The sequence below is a fragment of the Canis aureus genome, chromosome 23 (genome assembly GCF_053574225.1).
Source record: "Canis aureus isolate CA01 chromosome 23, VMU_Caureus_v.1.0, whole genome shotgun sequence".
NCBI lineage: Eukaryota > Metazoa > Chordata > Mammalia > Carnivora > Canidae > Canis > Canis aureus.
The window spans coordinates 38,484,149-38,501,511 of NC_135633.1; the positions used below are offsets into that span (position 1 = coordinate 38,484,149).

Below are 17,363 nucleotides of genomic sequence, written 5' to 3' on the forward strand. Positions count from 1 at the left end.
TTTTCAAAGATGAGAAGTTTGGCTAGTAGAGAACAGAATAAAAAAAATGCTGCCTACAATCTCGGAGTTGCTGAAGCTATGAGAATCTACAAGAATGAGAAACCTGCATTTTATGTGAGACTTTCCAAAATTTCTGTTGCCAATACCTGTCCCATCTGTATTTGGATCTATCCTCTGTACTGTAGGCTGTGCCATTGTTTAAGTGGCAGAGTGAAAGGTGGGTTGTGTAAGGTCGAAGCCTCGTTCTGGGTCAGGAGTTGTCCAGCATCGGTGTCCACACTCTTCATATTCACAACACAGTTCCTATTAGATACTATGGCACTTGTTAATGATAGTAATTCTCAGACAGGCCCTGGGTTGGGCGGTGGAGGGCAGTATACTAAGGTAATGCCCCAGGAGCCACAGATCTAGAGAGCCAGCTTTATTTGGGAGCTTGCTGGCAATGTAGAATCTAGGGCCCCATCCTTCTGGAATGGGAATCTACATTTAAATAAGATCCTCAGGTGATTTGTAGGTATGTTAAAATTTGAATAGTCCAGCTGCTTTGAACCACTTGCTTCACCACCGAGTTCATGTTTTCAATCACTACGTGCCTACCTTTATTTTGCCTGAATCTTTCTCCTTTCATGCCCACTCTCTGGGTGGTCTGGCACTAGGGACATAAATGTAATAAAATACATTTTCTTTATCACCAAACATTTATTGAACTCCTCTGTGCTGGCCACCGTGCTCATGGTTAGGAGTACAAAGATGTGTAAGACAAGGTCCCTCTTGAAAGAGGTCTCAGACTACTGAAGGAGACAGGTTTAAAGTGCCAAGAGTGTGATATAATGAATGCTATGATCAGTCTTTGAACAGGGCACTGTGTGAGCAAAGAGTTAATTAATCCAGACCAGAGATCTGGGGAGACTTCCTTGTATATAGGCGTTAGGTAAAGGAGGGAATGGAGGAAGAAACTTCCAGGCAAGGGCACCAGGGAGGGAGGGAGGAAGGAGACACGATACTTTTGAGATTTAGGCCTGATTCTTTTCTCTTCTTACATATAAGTTCCAGACTATGTTTATTACCACCTACTTTGTATATCCTCTTTGGTATATCTGCAGACATCTTGAAAGGACCAGAACAGAACTTTTCCTCTTCCTCCTCACCTGTTCTTCTCTTAGCCTCCCCATTTCAGTAAGTGGCATCACCAGGCATACAGTTGCATGAACCTCATACCAAGGAGCAATCCCAGATTGCTCCTCCTCTGTCTCTTCCATCCAAGCATCCTCAAGCACAGTTTCCTTTACCACCAACATATATCCAATCTCTTCACATCCCTTCATCTTCAGTGTTAGCACACTAGCGCAAGCCACATAACAAGGTTCAGCTTCTGAGATACTTCCCTAATTAGGTTTGCTGCTTGCCTTCTTGCCCTTTACAATCTATTCTCTATACTGTGGTCAAGCACTCTTTTAAAGCTTAACCAAAGCATACCATTCTCCTGTTTATAACCTCTAATGGTGTCCCACTGAGTTAAAATAAAATCTAAACTCCTTACCTTGACCTATAAGATCTGTATGGCCCTGCCTTCCTCTTTGGGGTCACCTATTTCTTTCTCCTTGCTTACTGTGCCTCAGCCACGTAGAACTTCTTTCTGTTCATTAAACATGCCTAACTTGTTTTCATCTAATGCCTTTGTACTTGCTGTTCCTTGTGTATGGGACACAGGTCACCTGGTATTTGCAGTGGAGGTGATTCAGTCAACTTTACTGAAAAGCTTCCCTGATAAGCAACCACTTTGGCTCATTCCCACCGGCTTGCTATAAGGGCTTCATAGCACTTATCACTATGATGTATCACTTACTTATTTATTATCTCCTGTACCAGAAGGTAGGCTCCATGAGCCAGGCTCTGTGGATCTCTGACTGTCTAGAATGGCCAGGCCCAGAGCAGGTATTCAGTTCTCTGTCTTCCCATGTCTGCTCTGTCCTTGCTCATGCTTTTGCACTCACTCAGAACTCCTTTCTTTCTTTCTTTCTTTCTTTCTTTCTTTCTTTTTTATATAAATTTATTTTTTATTGGTGTTCAATTTGCCAACATATAGAATAACACCCAGTGCTCATCCCATCAAGTGCCCCCCTCAGTGCCGGTCACCTCCACCCCCGCCCACCTCCCCTTCCACCCCCCCTTGTTCATTTCCCAGAGTTAGGAGTCTCTTATGTTCTGTCTCCCTTTCTGATATTTCCCACTCATTTTTTCTCCTTTCCCCTTTATTCCTTTTTTTTTTTTTTTAAATTGGTGTTCAATTTACTAACATACAGAATAACACCCAGTGCCCGTCACCCATTCACTCTCCCCTTTATTCCATTTCACTATTTTTTATATTCCCCAAATGAATGAGACTACATAATGTTTGTCCTTCTCCGATTGACTTATTTCACTCAGCATAATACCCTCCAGTTCCATCCACATCGAAGCAAATGGTGGGTATTTGTCATTTCTAATGGCTGAGTAATATTCCATTGTATACATAGACCACAGCTTCTTTATCCATTCATCTGTCGATGGACACTGAGGCTCCTTCCACAGTTTGGCTCTGGTGGACATTGCTGCTAGAAACATCGGGGTGCAGGTGTCCCAGCGTTTCATTGCATCTGTATCTTTGGGGTAAATCCCCAGCAGTGCAATTGCTGGGTCATAGGGCAGATCTATTTTTAACTCTTTGAGGAACCTCCACACAGTTTTCCAGAGTGGCTGCACCAGTTCACATTCCCAACAACAGTGCAGGAGGGTTCCCCTTTCTCCACATCCTCTCCAACATTTGTGGTTTCCTGCCTTGTTAATTTGCCCCATTCTCACTGGTGTGAGGTGGTATCTCATTGTGGTTTTGATTTGTATTTCCCTGATGGCAAGTGATGCGGAGCATTTTCTCACGTGCATGTTGGCCATGTCTATGTCTTCCTCTGTGAGATTTCTGTTCATGTCTTATGCCCATTTCATGATTGGATTGTTTGTTTCTTTGGTGTTGAGTTTAATAAGTTCTTTATAGATCTTGGATACTAGCCCTTTATCTGATAGGTCATTTGCAAATACCTTCTCCCATTCTGTAGGTTGTCTTTTAGTTTTGTGGACTGTTTCTTTTGCTGTGCAGAAGCTTCTTATCTTGATGAAGTCCCAATAAGAACTCCTTCTTTCCATCTCTGTGTTGTGCTAGCTCAGAACCTACTGCACGACATCCTTTTTCATCTCTCTCTCAGATAGGGGGTTTTGTCAGTTCTGCTCAGATTCATCCTTGAGCACACTTACATTATTCTGTGGATTGCCTCAATGCTAGCTGGTCAGTATGTTGAGGACTGGGCAAATACTATAAACTAATAATTGATTTTTAGTCTTCTGAGTTACCACCTTTATTCACTGTTGCTTTTCGGTATTTTAGAGTAAATGCATTGATTCTCCTTCATTCCAGAAATCCTTTCTATTTGATAAACGGCCACTCAGTCCTGAGATTAATGCTTTTAAACAAGAAGAATATTCCCAGAGTCTCCTGAAACAAATGGATAACAGACGGGAAAAGGAAATAAAGCAAAGACAAAATAGAGAGTTGATGGACCGCCTAGAACAAGTGCAACTCACAGAGGAGTGAGTCTAGCTGACAAACTCTGAAAAATGGGTTTAGAATTTTCATGTGAAGCTTATTTCCATGTGGGATGGAATTAGCATTGGTAGTTTCATTAGCACAATGGTAACCAACTGAGCAAATCAAGTCAACTAGCAGCCAGTACCACAGCATGGCTATTCATTAGTAAAATGAAAAAGCTGTCATTATTACAATGGCCATTACAGTCATGATTACCCATCTATAATTAATTATAGAGTGTCATTTTGTATTTTTTGTGATCACTAATACTGGCAGATGGAGGAAGGTACTCATCTTGAACAAGTATCATTCCCAGCTATTCCCAGTTGATCTCAAGGCAAAGCTGGGGTTTTAAGTAGGGGTGACCCATGGAATCCCAGGGGGCAGAAATGTATGGAGGACCTAATAGGACTAGAACCAGAGACTAAAAAGTCATGTAAAAAATGTTTTCCCTCTGCTCATACCCACAGCTTCTTGGTTGACATCATCTTTTTTCCAGCTCGAACTTGGATGAATGTTAGTCTCAATTACAAATTTTAGGAAAGAGAATCTGATTGGTCTTGCTTGGGTCATCTGAGGCCTGGGATAGGGTTAGAGTTCAAACATGCCTGAGGTGGTCACGCTTCTACTGAGGTCAGGAGAGCAATTAAAGGGCAACTGTGTTGTGAGATACTCCTAAAACCTTATTTGGGACCAAAACCTTACTTGGGACCAAAACCTTACTTTGGGACCAAAACCTTATTTGTTCTATAAAATGTATATGTTCTGTTGTACTCGCTTTATAGATCATGTGGGTTCCCTGTGGGTTGCATATAACAGAATCATCATTTATAATAGGAAAGATTACTTTTCTTAAAAAAGAATCTTATGATGAATCATTTTATAGAATGAATAGACACTTCCTGCTTTCCTAACCAGATTTTTTTGAAAGCACATTGCAGGGGGATGGTGGGTGCGGAGGGGTACCTGTCTTAGTGGTAGTGACAAAATGGTCAGTCCCCTGCTTATACCTGTCCCGCCTGCCCTGTATTCAACACATTGTCCCCTAGCCTATAGATTTAAGTTACTCCTTTCTTCATTAAAATGAAAGTTACTAGAAGGAAATGTCACGTTTTATTTTATTTACCAGTCTCTCACTCCTGTTGATACTTAGGGAATAGGTTTTAGGTTTTAGTGCTGTTAGTCTGTATTACTAGAGACAGTAACAAACTGTGCCCCCCACTTCCTCTCATTCTTAACTGCCAGGCTTGCTGCACAAAGAGCCCAATATATAAAAGATAAGATGGAAGAAACGCAGTGTTATAAGAGAGCTTTGGATGCACAGGTAAGGGGACAACTGTCATTTTAAAAATTATGCAGTGCTTCAGTAGCATTCTTAGAATATGTATAAAAACTGTAAGGTTATGAGTAGCCTTATGTGTTACCCATTTGGTGGCTTTTGTGGTCCTCATTCCTTCCCCTGAGGGATTGGTATTTTACTATGCTACAGTGTTGTGCATAAAGCTTATTGCCTGGTATAATTCTGATAGGCATTACGTGTGTCTCTGTTTCAGATAAAGAACAAGCCCCTGCAACTGCCCATGTTTGAGCCAGACTCTTGTGAGCCCATCTTTGGTAAGGATGAGGGTGAGCTGATGGTGCAAAAGCGAAAGCAAGAACAGAGTTACATGAAGCACCAGCTGGAGGCTGCTGCTAGCCTCAAGAGGAAAGCCATCCTGCAACAGCTAGTGGAACAAAAGCAGGATTTGCAGATGCTTCGGAGGACACAGAAAGAGTAAGAGACCCAAGATCTTTCTTCTTCCTCTCCTGCTCCCCTCTCCAACTTCCCATTTTCTGTCTCTCTTTCTCCTACAACAGCACAGAAGCACTCATAATAGTGAACATCTTGAGGAGTTACTGTGTGTAAAATACTGTTCGAAGCTCAGCAAATGCTTCGTCTTGTTTTGTCCTTACAATTCACCCTAGGAAGAAAAGTTACTGATTAAAAAAAACAAAACAAAACAAAAAAACAAAAAACAACCAGACTTGATCCTTCCTCTCCCTCCAGTTATCTCTCCATATTTTTCCTTCCCTTTACAGTACAACTTCTTAAAAGAGTTGTCTAGATCAGCACTATCCATTGGAAATACAGTGTGAGCCACAGATGTGCTGTTGGGCTCAACTAGACACAGACAGGAAACTTGGGTTCTTTCTCAATTTCCAATAAACTCCTTTCGTTTAAAGAACTCTTGACATCAAGAGTTGCACTTACAATGGCAGGTGAGGGGATGGTGAAGGTGTCAGGGTAGGCAGAGCAGGACTTGATGCCATATAGGTGAAAATATCTTTAAATTCAAATATCAGACACCAGTCTCTTTCTTTCTGATTTGTTGAGTTTGTACATTATACTATGTTCACCACAAGTGAAGGGAACATCTGTCTGGTTACATTGCTATTATGATATCATTGATCATATTCCTTATGTTGAGCCTTTTATTGCCATGACTTATTTATTTCATAAGTGGAAGCCTGTATGTCCACTCCCTTTCACCCATTTTGCCTGACCCTCTGTCCCCTTCCCTTCTGGCAACCATTCAGCTTGTTCTCTGCTGATTCTGGTTTTTGTGTTTTGTTTTGTTTTTTTAAAAATTTTTTTAAATTTATGATAGTCACAGAGAGAGAGAGAGAGAGAGGCAGAGACATAGGCAGAGGGAGAAGCAGGCTCCATGCACCGGGAGCCTGACGTGGGATTCGATCCCGGGTCTCCAGGATCGCGCCCTGGGCCAAAGGCAGGCGCCAAACTGCTGCGCCACCCAGGGATCCCTGGTTTTTGTTTTTTTAATCAGTTTTTTAGATTCCGCTCATGAGTAGAATCATGTGGTATTTGTCTTTCTCAGTCTGACTTATTATTTCACTTACATAAAACCCGTTAGGTCCATCCATGTTGTCCCAAATGGCACAATTTCATGGTGTGCATGTGTGTGTGTATACATATATATAAATGTGATATATGTATCACATTTTTTTAATCTATTTGTCTATTGATTGGTACTTAGGTTGTTCCATATCTTGGCTATTGTAAACAATGCTGTAACAAATGCAGAGGTGCAGATATCTTTTTGAATTAGTGTCTTCATTTTCTTTGGGTAAATACCCGAAGGTGGAATTATTGGATCATATGGTAGTTCTATTTTAAATTTTTCTTAGAAACTCCATACTGTTTGCCACAGTGACTGCACAAATTCACATTCCACCAACACTGCATGAAGGTTCCTTTGTATCCACATCCTTGCCAACACTTGTTTCTTGTCATTTTGATTTTAGTCATTCTAACTGGTGTAAAGTGATAGTTCATTGTAGTTTTGATTTGCATTTGTCTGATGATGAGTGATGTTAAACTCTGTCATTTCCAAGCTGTATGACCTGGGCCAAAGCACACATGGGGTCTCTGAGACTTCTTTTCCTCACATGAAAAGTAAGGATAATGTATACCTGTCTTACCTATCCTTACTCTGAGAAGGATGTGAGCGTATATATTGAGAACATTTTGGAAACTGCAGCGCTCTGAACAAATACAGACTGTGGTATTTACTTTATCTCTCTTGTTGAAGCTCTGGTCACAGACCCCCCCTTTTCTGTATGGGTCAGATCTTTGTCTTCCATTTCCATATGCTTTACTAGTTATTCCATATTTTCTCACTTATCTTCTCTTTTCCAACTTCCTTGTTCATATTAAGATGTCATCTTAGGTCCTCTTATGGCAAGTAGAGGGTCACTTTCAGAGGGATAATTTAGTCTGTGTGATCTAAACAGTCATGGTAAGTATTCTTTTTCTTTCAAGTTTTCTGCTTTTGTTTATAAAAATTAGAACAATTCATGTTCATTAAAATAAATCAATTGGTGGAGAGATTTAAAAACGATAATAATTTCCCCTTATCCTCTTTATGTTTTCCTACTCTTTGCAAATATATTCAAATAAAACCCACCTATATATTTTCCTTCTATTTTTGTAAATGGACATAAGACCTATGAGATCTTTTTTTTTTTAAGATTTTATTTATTTATTCAAGAGGAACACACACACACACACACACACACACACACACACACACACAGAGGTAGAGACACAGGCAGAGCAAGGAGCAGGCTTCCTACCCGGAGCCCCATGTGGGACTCAATCCCAGATCCTGGGATCACACCCTGAGCCAAAGGCGCTCAATCACGGAGCCCAGGTGTCCCAGACCTATGAGATCTTATACATTACTTTGCAGCCCAACCTTTCTTTAACCTAATAATGCATCATTAATGTATATTTAGGTCAGTACATAGAAACGAAATTCATTCTTCTTTAATGATTGCATAGTATCTACAACATCGATTACTATAATTTACCTTTTGCACTATTGATGAACATTCACTTTGTTTCCAGATGGTTTGCTATTACGATAATTTTGCACTAAACATTTTTAATTTTAACTTTTTAAAAAGTTTTATTTATTTGAGAGACAGAGAGAGAGCACAAGCAGTGGGGAGGGGCAGAGGGAGAGGAAGAAGTAGGTTCCCCCTGAGCAGGGAGTCTGATGTGGGGCTCAATCCCAGGACCCCGAGATCATGACCCGAGCCAAAGGCAGATGCTCAACCAACTGAGCCACCCAGGCGCCCCTAAACATTTTTAATATACATCTTTATACTGGTTACTTTGTTTCTGTTGGATAAAATCCTAAACGTGGAGCTGCTGGATCAAGTGTATGGCATATTTTTAAATATTACCAGATACCAACAGTTTGCTTTCTAAAAAGGTATAGCAATTTGCTTCCACCAGCAGTCTTGTGAGAATCTTCATGGCCTCCCTGCAGTCTTTTCTCACTTGCTTGGCAATCTAAATTAAACTGACTTTTAAACTCTCCTTTTACAAAGAATATAATAATAGCCAAAAAGCATATGAAAAGATGCTCAACATCACTAGTCATTAGGGAAATGCACATCAAAACCACAGTGAGGGAGCTGCTTGCTAACAAATAGTCTTCGCATTCTGAAACATGCGTAGGTAAGCCTTCTTCAGCCACCAACTGCCTGCCTTTGTCCTGTTTGGAATAGACACCATTTAGCACTTAACTAGATTTTTGCCTCTCCAAGGCAAGTAGTTCATGTTTTATTGAATGTTTGCTTATCTGAACCTGAGAGGGATTCTCCACCCCAGTGAATAAAGGTAGCAAAGTAGAATGGTGAGATTGCAAATGTAGCTGTGGTTTATATCACACAATTTAATAACTTAATTCCCATCACGTATCTACCCTGGAGTGCCAAGGGCAGTCTGAATGAAGTAAGCAGTTAGCAAACTGTTCTCTCTTCCCCTTGTAACTTATTTATGCAGATGTAGGAAAACATCTTATATTGTTTAAGATGTATATATATCACTGAAATATAGACAAATAAGGCAGCTATCTTTTATCCCCCCCACCCCAGGGCTTTATGAAAAGAAAACATAAGCTTGCGGACCACTGTCATAAGGTTTCACAAGTGCAAAGATAAAATGTGCTATCATTTATCTTGTATTATAATATCTGTATTTTGATTCTTTTGTGAAACGTCCAAATCAAGAATAATTATAGATTTTTTATACCACATGCATCATGAAACATTTAACAAGTACTTATTTTAAACGACTCAAAAGATTAGAAAGGAAGATTCACTGGTATGCAAAACCATTAAGATGCAATTATGTTGTGAAAGAGAAAGATAAAGAAGAGCAAAAATAACAACAAAAAAGAACGATAGTACCTCATAACCATTAGGATGGCAACTATCAAAAAACCAGAAAATAATAGGTGTTGGTGAGGATGTGGAGAAATAGAAACCCTGTGCACTGTTGGTGAGAATATAAAATGGTGCAGCTGCCATGAAAAACAGCATGGCAGTTCATCAAAAAATTAAAAATAGAATACCATATGATTCAATAATTGCCCTTCTGTGTATATATCTAAAAGATTTGAAAGTAGGATCTTTTTAAATAAATCTTTAAAAGATTTAATTTAATTTAATTAATTTATTTTCATTCTGGGGTAGTTACCATACAGTGTTATATTAGTTTCAGATGTACAATATAGTGATCCAGCAATTCTATGCATTACTGAGTGCTTGTTTAAGATAGTCCTCTTTAGGGATCCCTGGGTGGCGCAGCAGTTTGGCGCCTGCCTTTGGCCCAGGGCGCGATCCCGGAGACCCAGGATTGAATCCCACATCAGGCTCCCGGTGCATGGAGCCTGCTTCTCCTTCTGCCTGTGTCTCTGCCTCTCTCTTTCTGTAACTATCATAAATAAATAAAAAATTAAAAAAAAAAAAGATAGTCCTCTTTAAAAAAAAAAAAGATAATCGTCTTTACCTATTTCATCCATCCCCCACCTGCCTTCCTCTGGTAATCATTTATTTGTTTTCTATAGCTAAGAGTCTATTTTTAGTTTGCTTATTTTAGTTTGTCTCTCCCCTCCCCCTTTGTTCATTTGTTTTGTTTCTTAAGTTCCACATACAAGTGGAATCATCTGGAATTTTCTTTCTCTGGCTGGCTTATTTTGCTTAGAGTTATACTTTCTAGACTCATCTATGTTGTTGTAAATGACAAGATTTTGTTCTTTTTTATGGCTGAATTATATATATATAATATTATATGTATAATATGGAGATATATATACCACATCTTCTTTATCCATTCACCTATCAATGGACACTTGGGCTATTTCCATAACTTAGCTATTATAATAACACTGCAGTAAACATAGGGGAACAAAAATCCCTTCAAAGTAGTATTTTTGTATTCTTTGGGTAAATACTCAGTAATGTGATTACTGGATCATATGGTAATTCTGTTTTTAATTTTGTTTTAATTTATATTTTTAATTTTTTGAGGAACCTTCATACTGTCTTCCACAGCAGATGCACCAGTTTGCATTCCCACCAACAGTGCTCAAGGGTTCCTTTTTATCCACATTCTCACCAACACTTGTTTCTTTTGTTTTTGATTTTAGCCATTCTGACAGGTGTGAGGCAATACCTCATTGTGGTTTTGATTTGCATTTCCCTGATGATGGGTGATGTTGAGCATCTTTTCATGTATCTGTTGGCCATCTGGATGTCTTCTTTGGAAAAATGTCTGTTCATGTCTTCTGCCCATTTTTACTTGGATTATTTGCTTTTTTGATGTTGAGTTGTATAAGCTCTTTATATATCTTTATTGTGGTGTAGTCCCAAAGTTTATTTTTGCTTTTGTTTCCCTTGCCTTAGGAGATATATCTAGAAAGATGTCAGCCAATGTCAGAGAATTACTGCCTGTGCTCTCTTCTAGGATTTTTATGGTTTCAAGTCTCACATTTAGGTCTTTAATCCATTTGGAGTTTATCTTTGTGTATGCTGTACAAAAGTGGTGCAGTTGCATTCTTTTGCATGTTGCTGTTCAGTTTTCCCAATACCATTTGTTGAAGAGACTGTCTTTTTCCCATTGGATAGTCTTTCCTCTATGTCAAAGATTAATTGACTATATAGTTATGGGTTTATTTCTGGGCTCTGTATTCTGTTTTACTGATCTATCTATGTATTCATTCTTGTGCTAGTACCATACTGTTTTGATCACTACAGCCTTGTAATATAACTTGAAGTCTAAAATTCTGATGCTTCCAGCTTTATTTTTCTTTTTCAAGACTTCTTTGGCTATTCAGGGTCTTTTGTGGTTCCATAACATTTTAGAATTGTTTGTTCTGGTTCTGTGAAAAATGCTGTTGGTATTTTGATAGGGATTGCATTCAATCTGTAGATTGATTTGGGTAGTAAAGACATTTTAACAATATTTGTTCTTCCAATCCAGGAGCATGAAATATCTTTCCATTTGTTTGTGTTCAATTTCTTTCTTTTTCTTTCTTTTTAAAAATTATTTATTTGAGAGAGAAAGAGAGAGAGCATGAGTTGGGGTGGGAGGGTGATGCAGAGGGAGAAGTAGGCTCCCTGCAAAGCAAGGGACAAGGGGCTCGGTCCCAGGACCCTGAGATCATGACCTGAATGGAAGGCAGACATTTAACCAACTGAGCCACCAAGGCACCCCTGTGTTCAATTTCTTTCATCAATGTTTTATAGGTTTCAGAGTACAGATCTTCAACCTCTTTCATTGTTTATTACTAGGTATTTTATTCTTTCTGGTGTAATTGTAAATGGAATTGTTTTTTCTTTTTTTTTAAGTAGGCTCCATCCCCAGTATGGAGCCCAGTGTGGGGCTTGAACTCACAAAGCTGAGATCAAGACCTAAGTGGAGATCAAGAGTGGGACATTTAATTGACTAAGCCACCCAGGCACCCCATTGAGATTGTTTTTTTAATTTCTCTTTCTGCTGCTTCATTATTAGTGTACAGAAATGAAAAAGATGTCTGTACATTGATTTTTGTATCCTATGACCTTACGGAATTCATTTATTAGTTTTAGTAGTGTTTTTTTTTTTTTGGTGGAGTTGAAAGCAGGATCTTGAGATATTTGCACTCCGTGTTCATAACAGCATTCAGTAGCCAAGAAATGGAAGCAACACAAATATCCAGTCACAGAGGGATGAATAAAAAAAATGTGTTATACACATAAAATGGAATATTACTCAGCCTCAGAAGGAAGGAAATTATAACACCTGCTACAAAATGGATGAACCTTGATGACATTATGCTAAGTAAAATAAGCAGTCACAATAAGACAAATATTGTATGATTCCATTTCTGTTAGGTATTTAGAGTGGTCAAATTTATGGAAACAAAGTAGAATGGTGGTTGTCTGGGGCTAGGGGGAGGGAGGAATGGCAAATTATTTAATGAGTATAGAGTTTTAGTTTTGCTAGATGGAAAGAATTCTAGATATTAGTTGCACAATAATGTAAATATACTTAATACTATGTATCTGTACACTTAGAAATGTTTCAGATGGTCAATTTTATGTTATGTGGTTTTACTTTTTTTTTTAGGTTTTATTTATTTATTTGAGGGAGAGCGAGAGCGTACAAGCTGGGCAGGGAGGGGCAGAGGGACAAGTATACTCCCTGCTGAGGGTAGAGCCTGACATGGGGCTCAGTCCCTCCACCCTGAGATCATGATCTGAGCTAAAGTCAGACAGTTAACAGACTCAGCCACCCAGCCTCCCTTATATGGTTTATACTATAAAAAAACACAATAAGAAGGAAAAAAGGTTATAAATATAAATATAAATATGTTATATATGGTCATTGAGCTCCCATTGTGTGATGGGCATTGGCACTTTTAGTATTTTATGTCATTTAATCTTTATAATGACTACACAGCAGCTGAATTGTTGAATGAATGCTCACTAGAGGAAAATGTGGCTATGCTTTCAGGGCAAGGGAACTAGCAGAGTACATTACCGATTTTTATCAGAGGGTCCTGACACCTAGTGGTGGTTGCTGCCTATAACATAAAACTGCAGAGCAGGCTAAATCAGTGGTCACATTCAGTGAGGTCCTTTCTAGACTTTAATGAAAATTGAAGGTAAGAGTTTCAGTCTGGCAAGAAATAGACACGTATAAATAATTTGAACCAGGTTTAAGATGACTCACAACAGCAGTGGCTGAATGTCAGACCACTAATAGAGACACTTACCATTGGAAACTCTGGAACATGGTATTTGAAGAGAGAGACAACTGCAATCATTTCTTTGATGTCGTCATGACCTTCACCACTTTCTCCCCGCCCCCTCTCTTTTTACCTTCTTCCCAATGTTAGATATTTTCTTGATTTCATTTTATTTTGCCTAGTCACTTCTGTTTCTTTTCCCCTTTCTAGCCAATCATTTGTATTCCTGTCTCCTTTGCCTTGTAACACGCCCGTAGCAATTTGTGGGCTGATTACTGACAGCTGAGAGACTGGAGTAAAAGAAAAGAAACCTAAAGTATAGGAAATCCATTTGAGATGATTCTTAAATTAGCCTCAAAGGAAATTAATGGCTTTAAAGACTGCATTTGTTAATTGGAAAAAGGTTTCAATTCTGCTAATTTAAGCCAGGATTGAAGAAAAAAGGTCTAGACCCATAAAGTCTTTGGGAGCTATTATGTTTTTAGTGTTTCTCTTTGTTCAATGTTCATGCCTTTTAGTATATTTCAAAGAGCAGAGAACAAAACCAGAATGTTTCTGTTTAATCTACCGTAAAGGGCATGGGGCTCCCAAGGTTGTGTGTGCCCTTCCCGGTACTCTGAGTACAAGCAGACTATGCTCTTCTCTCCAGGCACTTGGCAGACAGAAATGCTGAGCTAGAGCGGGTGAACAGAATCAACCAGAGCTTGCAGGAAGACTGGGAAAGCAGTGCTGCAATGAAGAGGCAGCGGGATCTGGAGGAGAAGGCTTTTGAGCGGTAATACTGACTGGAACCCCAAGTGCTTTGTTCGCGAAGAAACCCCCTCTGCTCCTTCTTGACTTTCCTGGGATCCCGGGATGGCAGACAGGTTTCCAGGGCCAACTTTAGTTCATTAGTCGTGGCTACCTAGAACACCTGGTGGAGAAAAGAATTCTGCTGTGGTGTATTAGAAATACCTGTTATGGATATGGGATTGGAGAATGCTGTCGTTATATGTTCCATACTTGCCATCTCTGCCCTCATCTTCGCTTCCATGTAGGGTAGCTTTATTGTCATTTTGTGGTGGGTAGGGAGGCATGGGGGGAGGAGAGTAGGAATTCTCCTTGGAAATGAAAGTTGGAAATAAGGAGATGGACTTTCCATATGAACACATCCAAGGCTGACAGAATGGTCATTTAGGAGCAGAGCCAGGGGTTGTGTGTAAGATTGGCAACTGGGAGACCGAGTTGCCCATGGTGGAACCAACCAAGAACATCTTCCTGACATTTATTAGATCTGTACCCCCTCTCCCCAGCTCTCCATCAACAATCTAGACTTAGGGAATCTAGTTATAGCTTTGAGAATTAACACTAACTTTGGAGAGGCAGCTAATCTTTTTGTCCTACTTTTTCCTTTCGTAAGATGAGGAAAGTCAACACCTGCCTTACTTAGCTAACATAGGAGTTTTTGTGATCAAATAAAGAGATGGAAAAATATTATACTTAAAAAAAGAAAATACTTTACAAACGTATGATTTCATAGTATGTTAAAAACTTGAACAGACCAAGTCTATACAGTCAAATGTTATTAAGTCATTTAAAAAATATATTTTATTTATTTATTTGAGACAGAGAGAGCATGAGCAGGGGCAGAGGAAGAAGGAGAAGTAGGCTCCCCACTGAGCAGGGAGCCCTACATGGGGCTTGATTCCAGGACCCTGAGATCATGACCTGAGCCAAAGGCAGACACTTAACCAACTGAGCCACGCAGGTGCCCCAAATGTCATTTAATCTTGAATATACCAAAATAATATTTTAAATTCCCACTTATCAACTAATTTTTATCATAGATAGAACTTGTCATAATAAATCTTGATCTGTAGCTCCTTTTTCTTTTAAATTCATTTATTCATGAGAGATGGAGAGAGAGAGATAGAGACAGAGAGAGAGAGAGAGAGAGAGAGAGAGGCAGAGAGAGAAGCAGACTCCATGGAGGGAGCCTGATGCGGGACTCAATCCTGGGTCTCCAGGATCACGCCCTGGGCCGAAGGCAGGTGCTAAATCCCTGAGCCACCCAGGGATCTCCCTGTAGCTCCTTTTTCTTTTAGATTTTCTCATCAGGCATTTCTTATCCGTCTCTCTAATGGGTAGAACCTGTATTTTGTTACAATGGCTGTAAGAGGGATGACATGGCAAATAGGTTCCAAAGTAGCAGTAGGATTGTTTGGCCTGGAGAAGAGAAAGGGGAGCTGGGGGTTCAAGGCATTTTCTCAAGGTTGGGGAAAAACAGGTAAAAGGCAGTGAGATTAATGTCAGGGGAGATTTTGCTGGATTTTGGAAGAATGCTTGGCCAACGTGGTGATAAAGGATGGAGGAGACACAGGAAACAACCTTCAATGTCAGGATGACAGGCAACCCTGTCACCTGCAGACTGAGGCCATGTAGTGGGCAGGGCCTCAAGCAGGAGCAGGGAGGAAGAAGGAATCGGTTCGTATCAAAAAGAAAACAAAGCAAAAGCGAAAACAAGCTTTACATGTAAGCAGTTAGCACATGATACTCTGTCCCAGCACCACGGCAAGCCAGGTAGGTCTCCCCCTGCCCATTATTTGTTCTTTTTCCTTGTAAGGCTATCCTTGATGGTCCTTTTTACAGAATTACACCCATGTAGTTTTGGTAGAGAAGGGGGACATACCAGGGGCCGTCTTGCGTTGAGAAAAATTGTTGAGGTGCAAAATCAGCTACTGACGTCGCTTCATCTCTGCTTTGAGTCGCTTTAGTCCTCTTCCTCTTTGACTCCACCTCCTCTCCTGCCCTTTAGGCTAGAGGCCTCTGGGCTCCTGGGACTTTTCCTTGCAAGGCTACTCCTAGCTGTCTGCTGGGGCTTAACAGTTAACCAGCAGCTTAATTAATGGCCTGTTTCCCTCTCAGTGCCGTTTCTGAGAGCCCAGGAGGCAAAGCTCTGTGTGCTGGCTGTGTGACCTTGGGCAAATTACGTCTTTTCTGAGGGTTTGGGTGGGCAGGTTGTGAAGGCACCAGCTCAGAGCCTTTTATTGACTGGCGATGGCAGAGGTTTGGAAGCAGTGATGCCACGCTGGGTTGGGCTGCAGGTGGAGGGGGGCGGAGGCTGTAGGGGAGCCATCACAGGTAGGTGGTAAGCATCTGGGGTGGGGGGCAGTTCTGCGTCTCTTCTACTGCACTGGCTTCTGGACTAGGCCCCCAGCACGGACTCAGGGAATGCCTAATAACGATTGCTTGTCCTCACCTCTCCTCAGGGCGTCAGACAAACTCTTCCTCCTGGACCAGTGTGAGAAGTATCGGCGCTGCAAGCAGTGCCAGAGGCGCACCTCCAACGTGGGCGAGAGCAACCTGTGGCCCCTGAACAAGTATTTGCATGGTTCCCGGTTGCTCGTATAAAACCCAAAGTCTGGATCTACGTTTTCCTGGGGAAGATTTTTTTTTTTAAATGTTTAGGCATGACGGTGAAACTACCTATTTTTACTTTAGAGGGAAAAAGTTATTGTGCTGCTTTCAGGAGCAGATTGCTTTTCACCCCTTGTAGAATTCACATGAGTAGGGTCTCCCCTCTATCTTCCCATTGCTCCCACAGAACCCTGCTGCCCCTGGGGGCTGGGAACAGGGGACCCAGCCTCATTCTAGCTGCGGGAGTGCTGCTGACCCTGCCTTGCCACTTCCTCTGTGACTTTGTGTAAGAGACTTTATCTTTTCTTCATCTGTAATGAATAGTGTCCTAATAAATATTTTCTATATGCCTGACTGTGCATCATGGTAAATTTTACGAGCTCACCCCAGAGAACTGTATATGTGAACATTCCAGAGGAAGATCAGGTTATTTGTCATAAGAGGTCAGAGCAATGCTTTCTGAGTTTTCTAGTTGAAGATACACCTGGGACTTTTTTTTTGGAATTCAGGGGATCTTATTATCTTGGTGCCCTTCCTTTTTTTTTTTTTTAAATAAAGATTTTATTTATTTATTTGAGAAAGAGCATGAGTGGGGGTGGGGAGGGTGTGAAGGGGCAAGGGCAAAGGAAGAGGAAGAAGCAGGCTCCCTGCCCAACGAGAGGGCTTGAGGTTTGATCCAGAACTAAGCCCAAGGCAGATGCTTACCTGAATGAGCCACCCAGGCACCCCCACCCCCAACTGCTTGGTGCCTTCTGGCCAACCAT

The 17,363-nt window shown here is 40.6% G+C and overlaps 1 protein-coding gene across 4 annotated transcripts in view; it reads left to right on the forward strand.

Moving 5' to 3' along the window:
* CCDC81 (coiled-coil domain containing 81) overlaps positions 1-16,953 on the forward strand; it is a 41,603-nt gene extending 24,650 nt beyond the window's left edge. For all 4 annotated transcript variants that reach the window (XM_077867351.1, XM_077867352.1, XM_077867350.1 and 1 more), the window contains 6 exons: positions 10-114; positions 3,449-3,621; positions 4,865-4,943; positions 5,173-5,393; positions 13,853-13,978; positions 16,452-16,953. In XM_077867351.1, coding sequence (XP_077723477.1) covers positions 10-114; positions 3,449-3,621; positions 4,865-4,943; positions 5,173-5,393; positions 13,853-13,978; positions 16,452-16,593 — 846 coding nt within the window. In that variant the 3' untranslated portion in view covers positions 16,594-16,953. The remainder of the gene's footprint in view (positions 1-9; positions 115-3,448; positions 3,622-4,864; positions 4,944-5,172; positions 5,394-13,852; positions 13,979-16,451) is intronic.
* Positions 16,954-17,363: the final 410 nt, after the last annotated feature.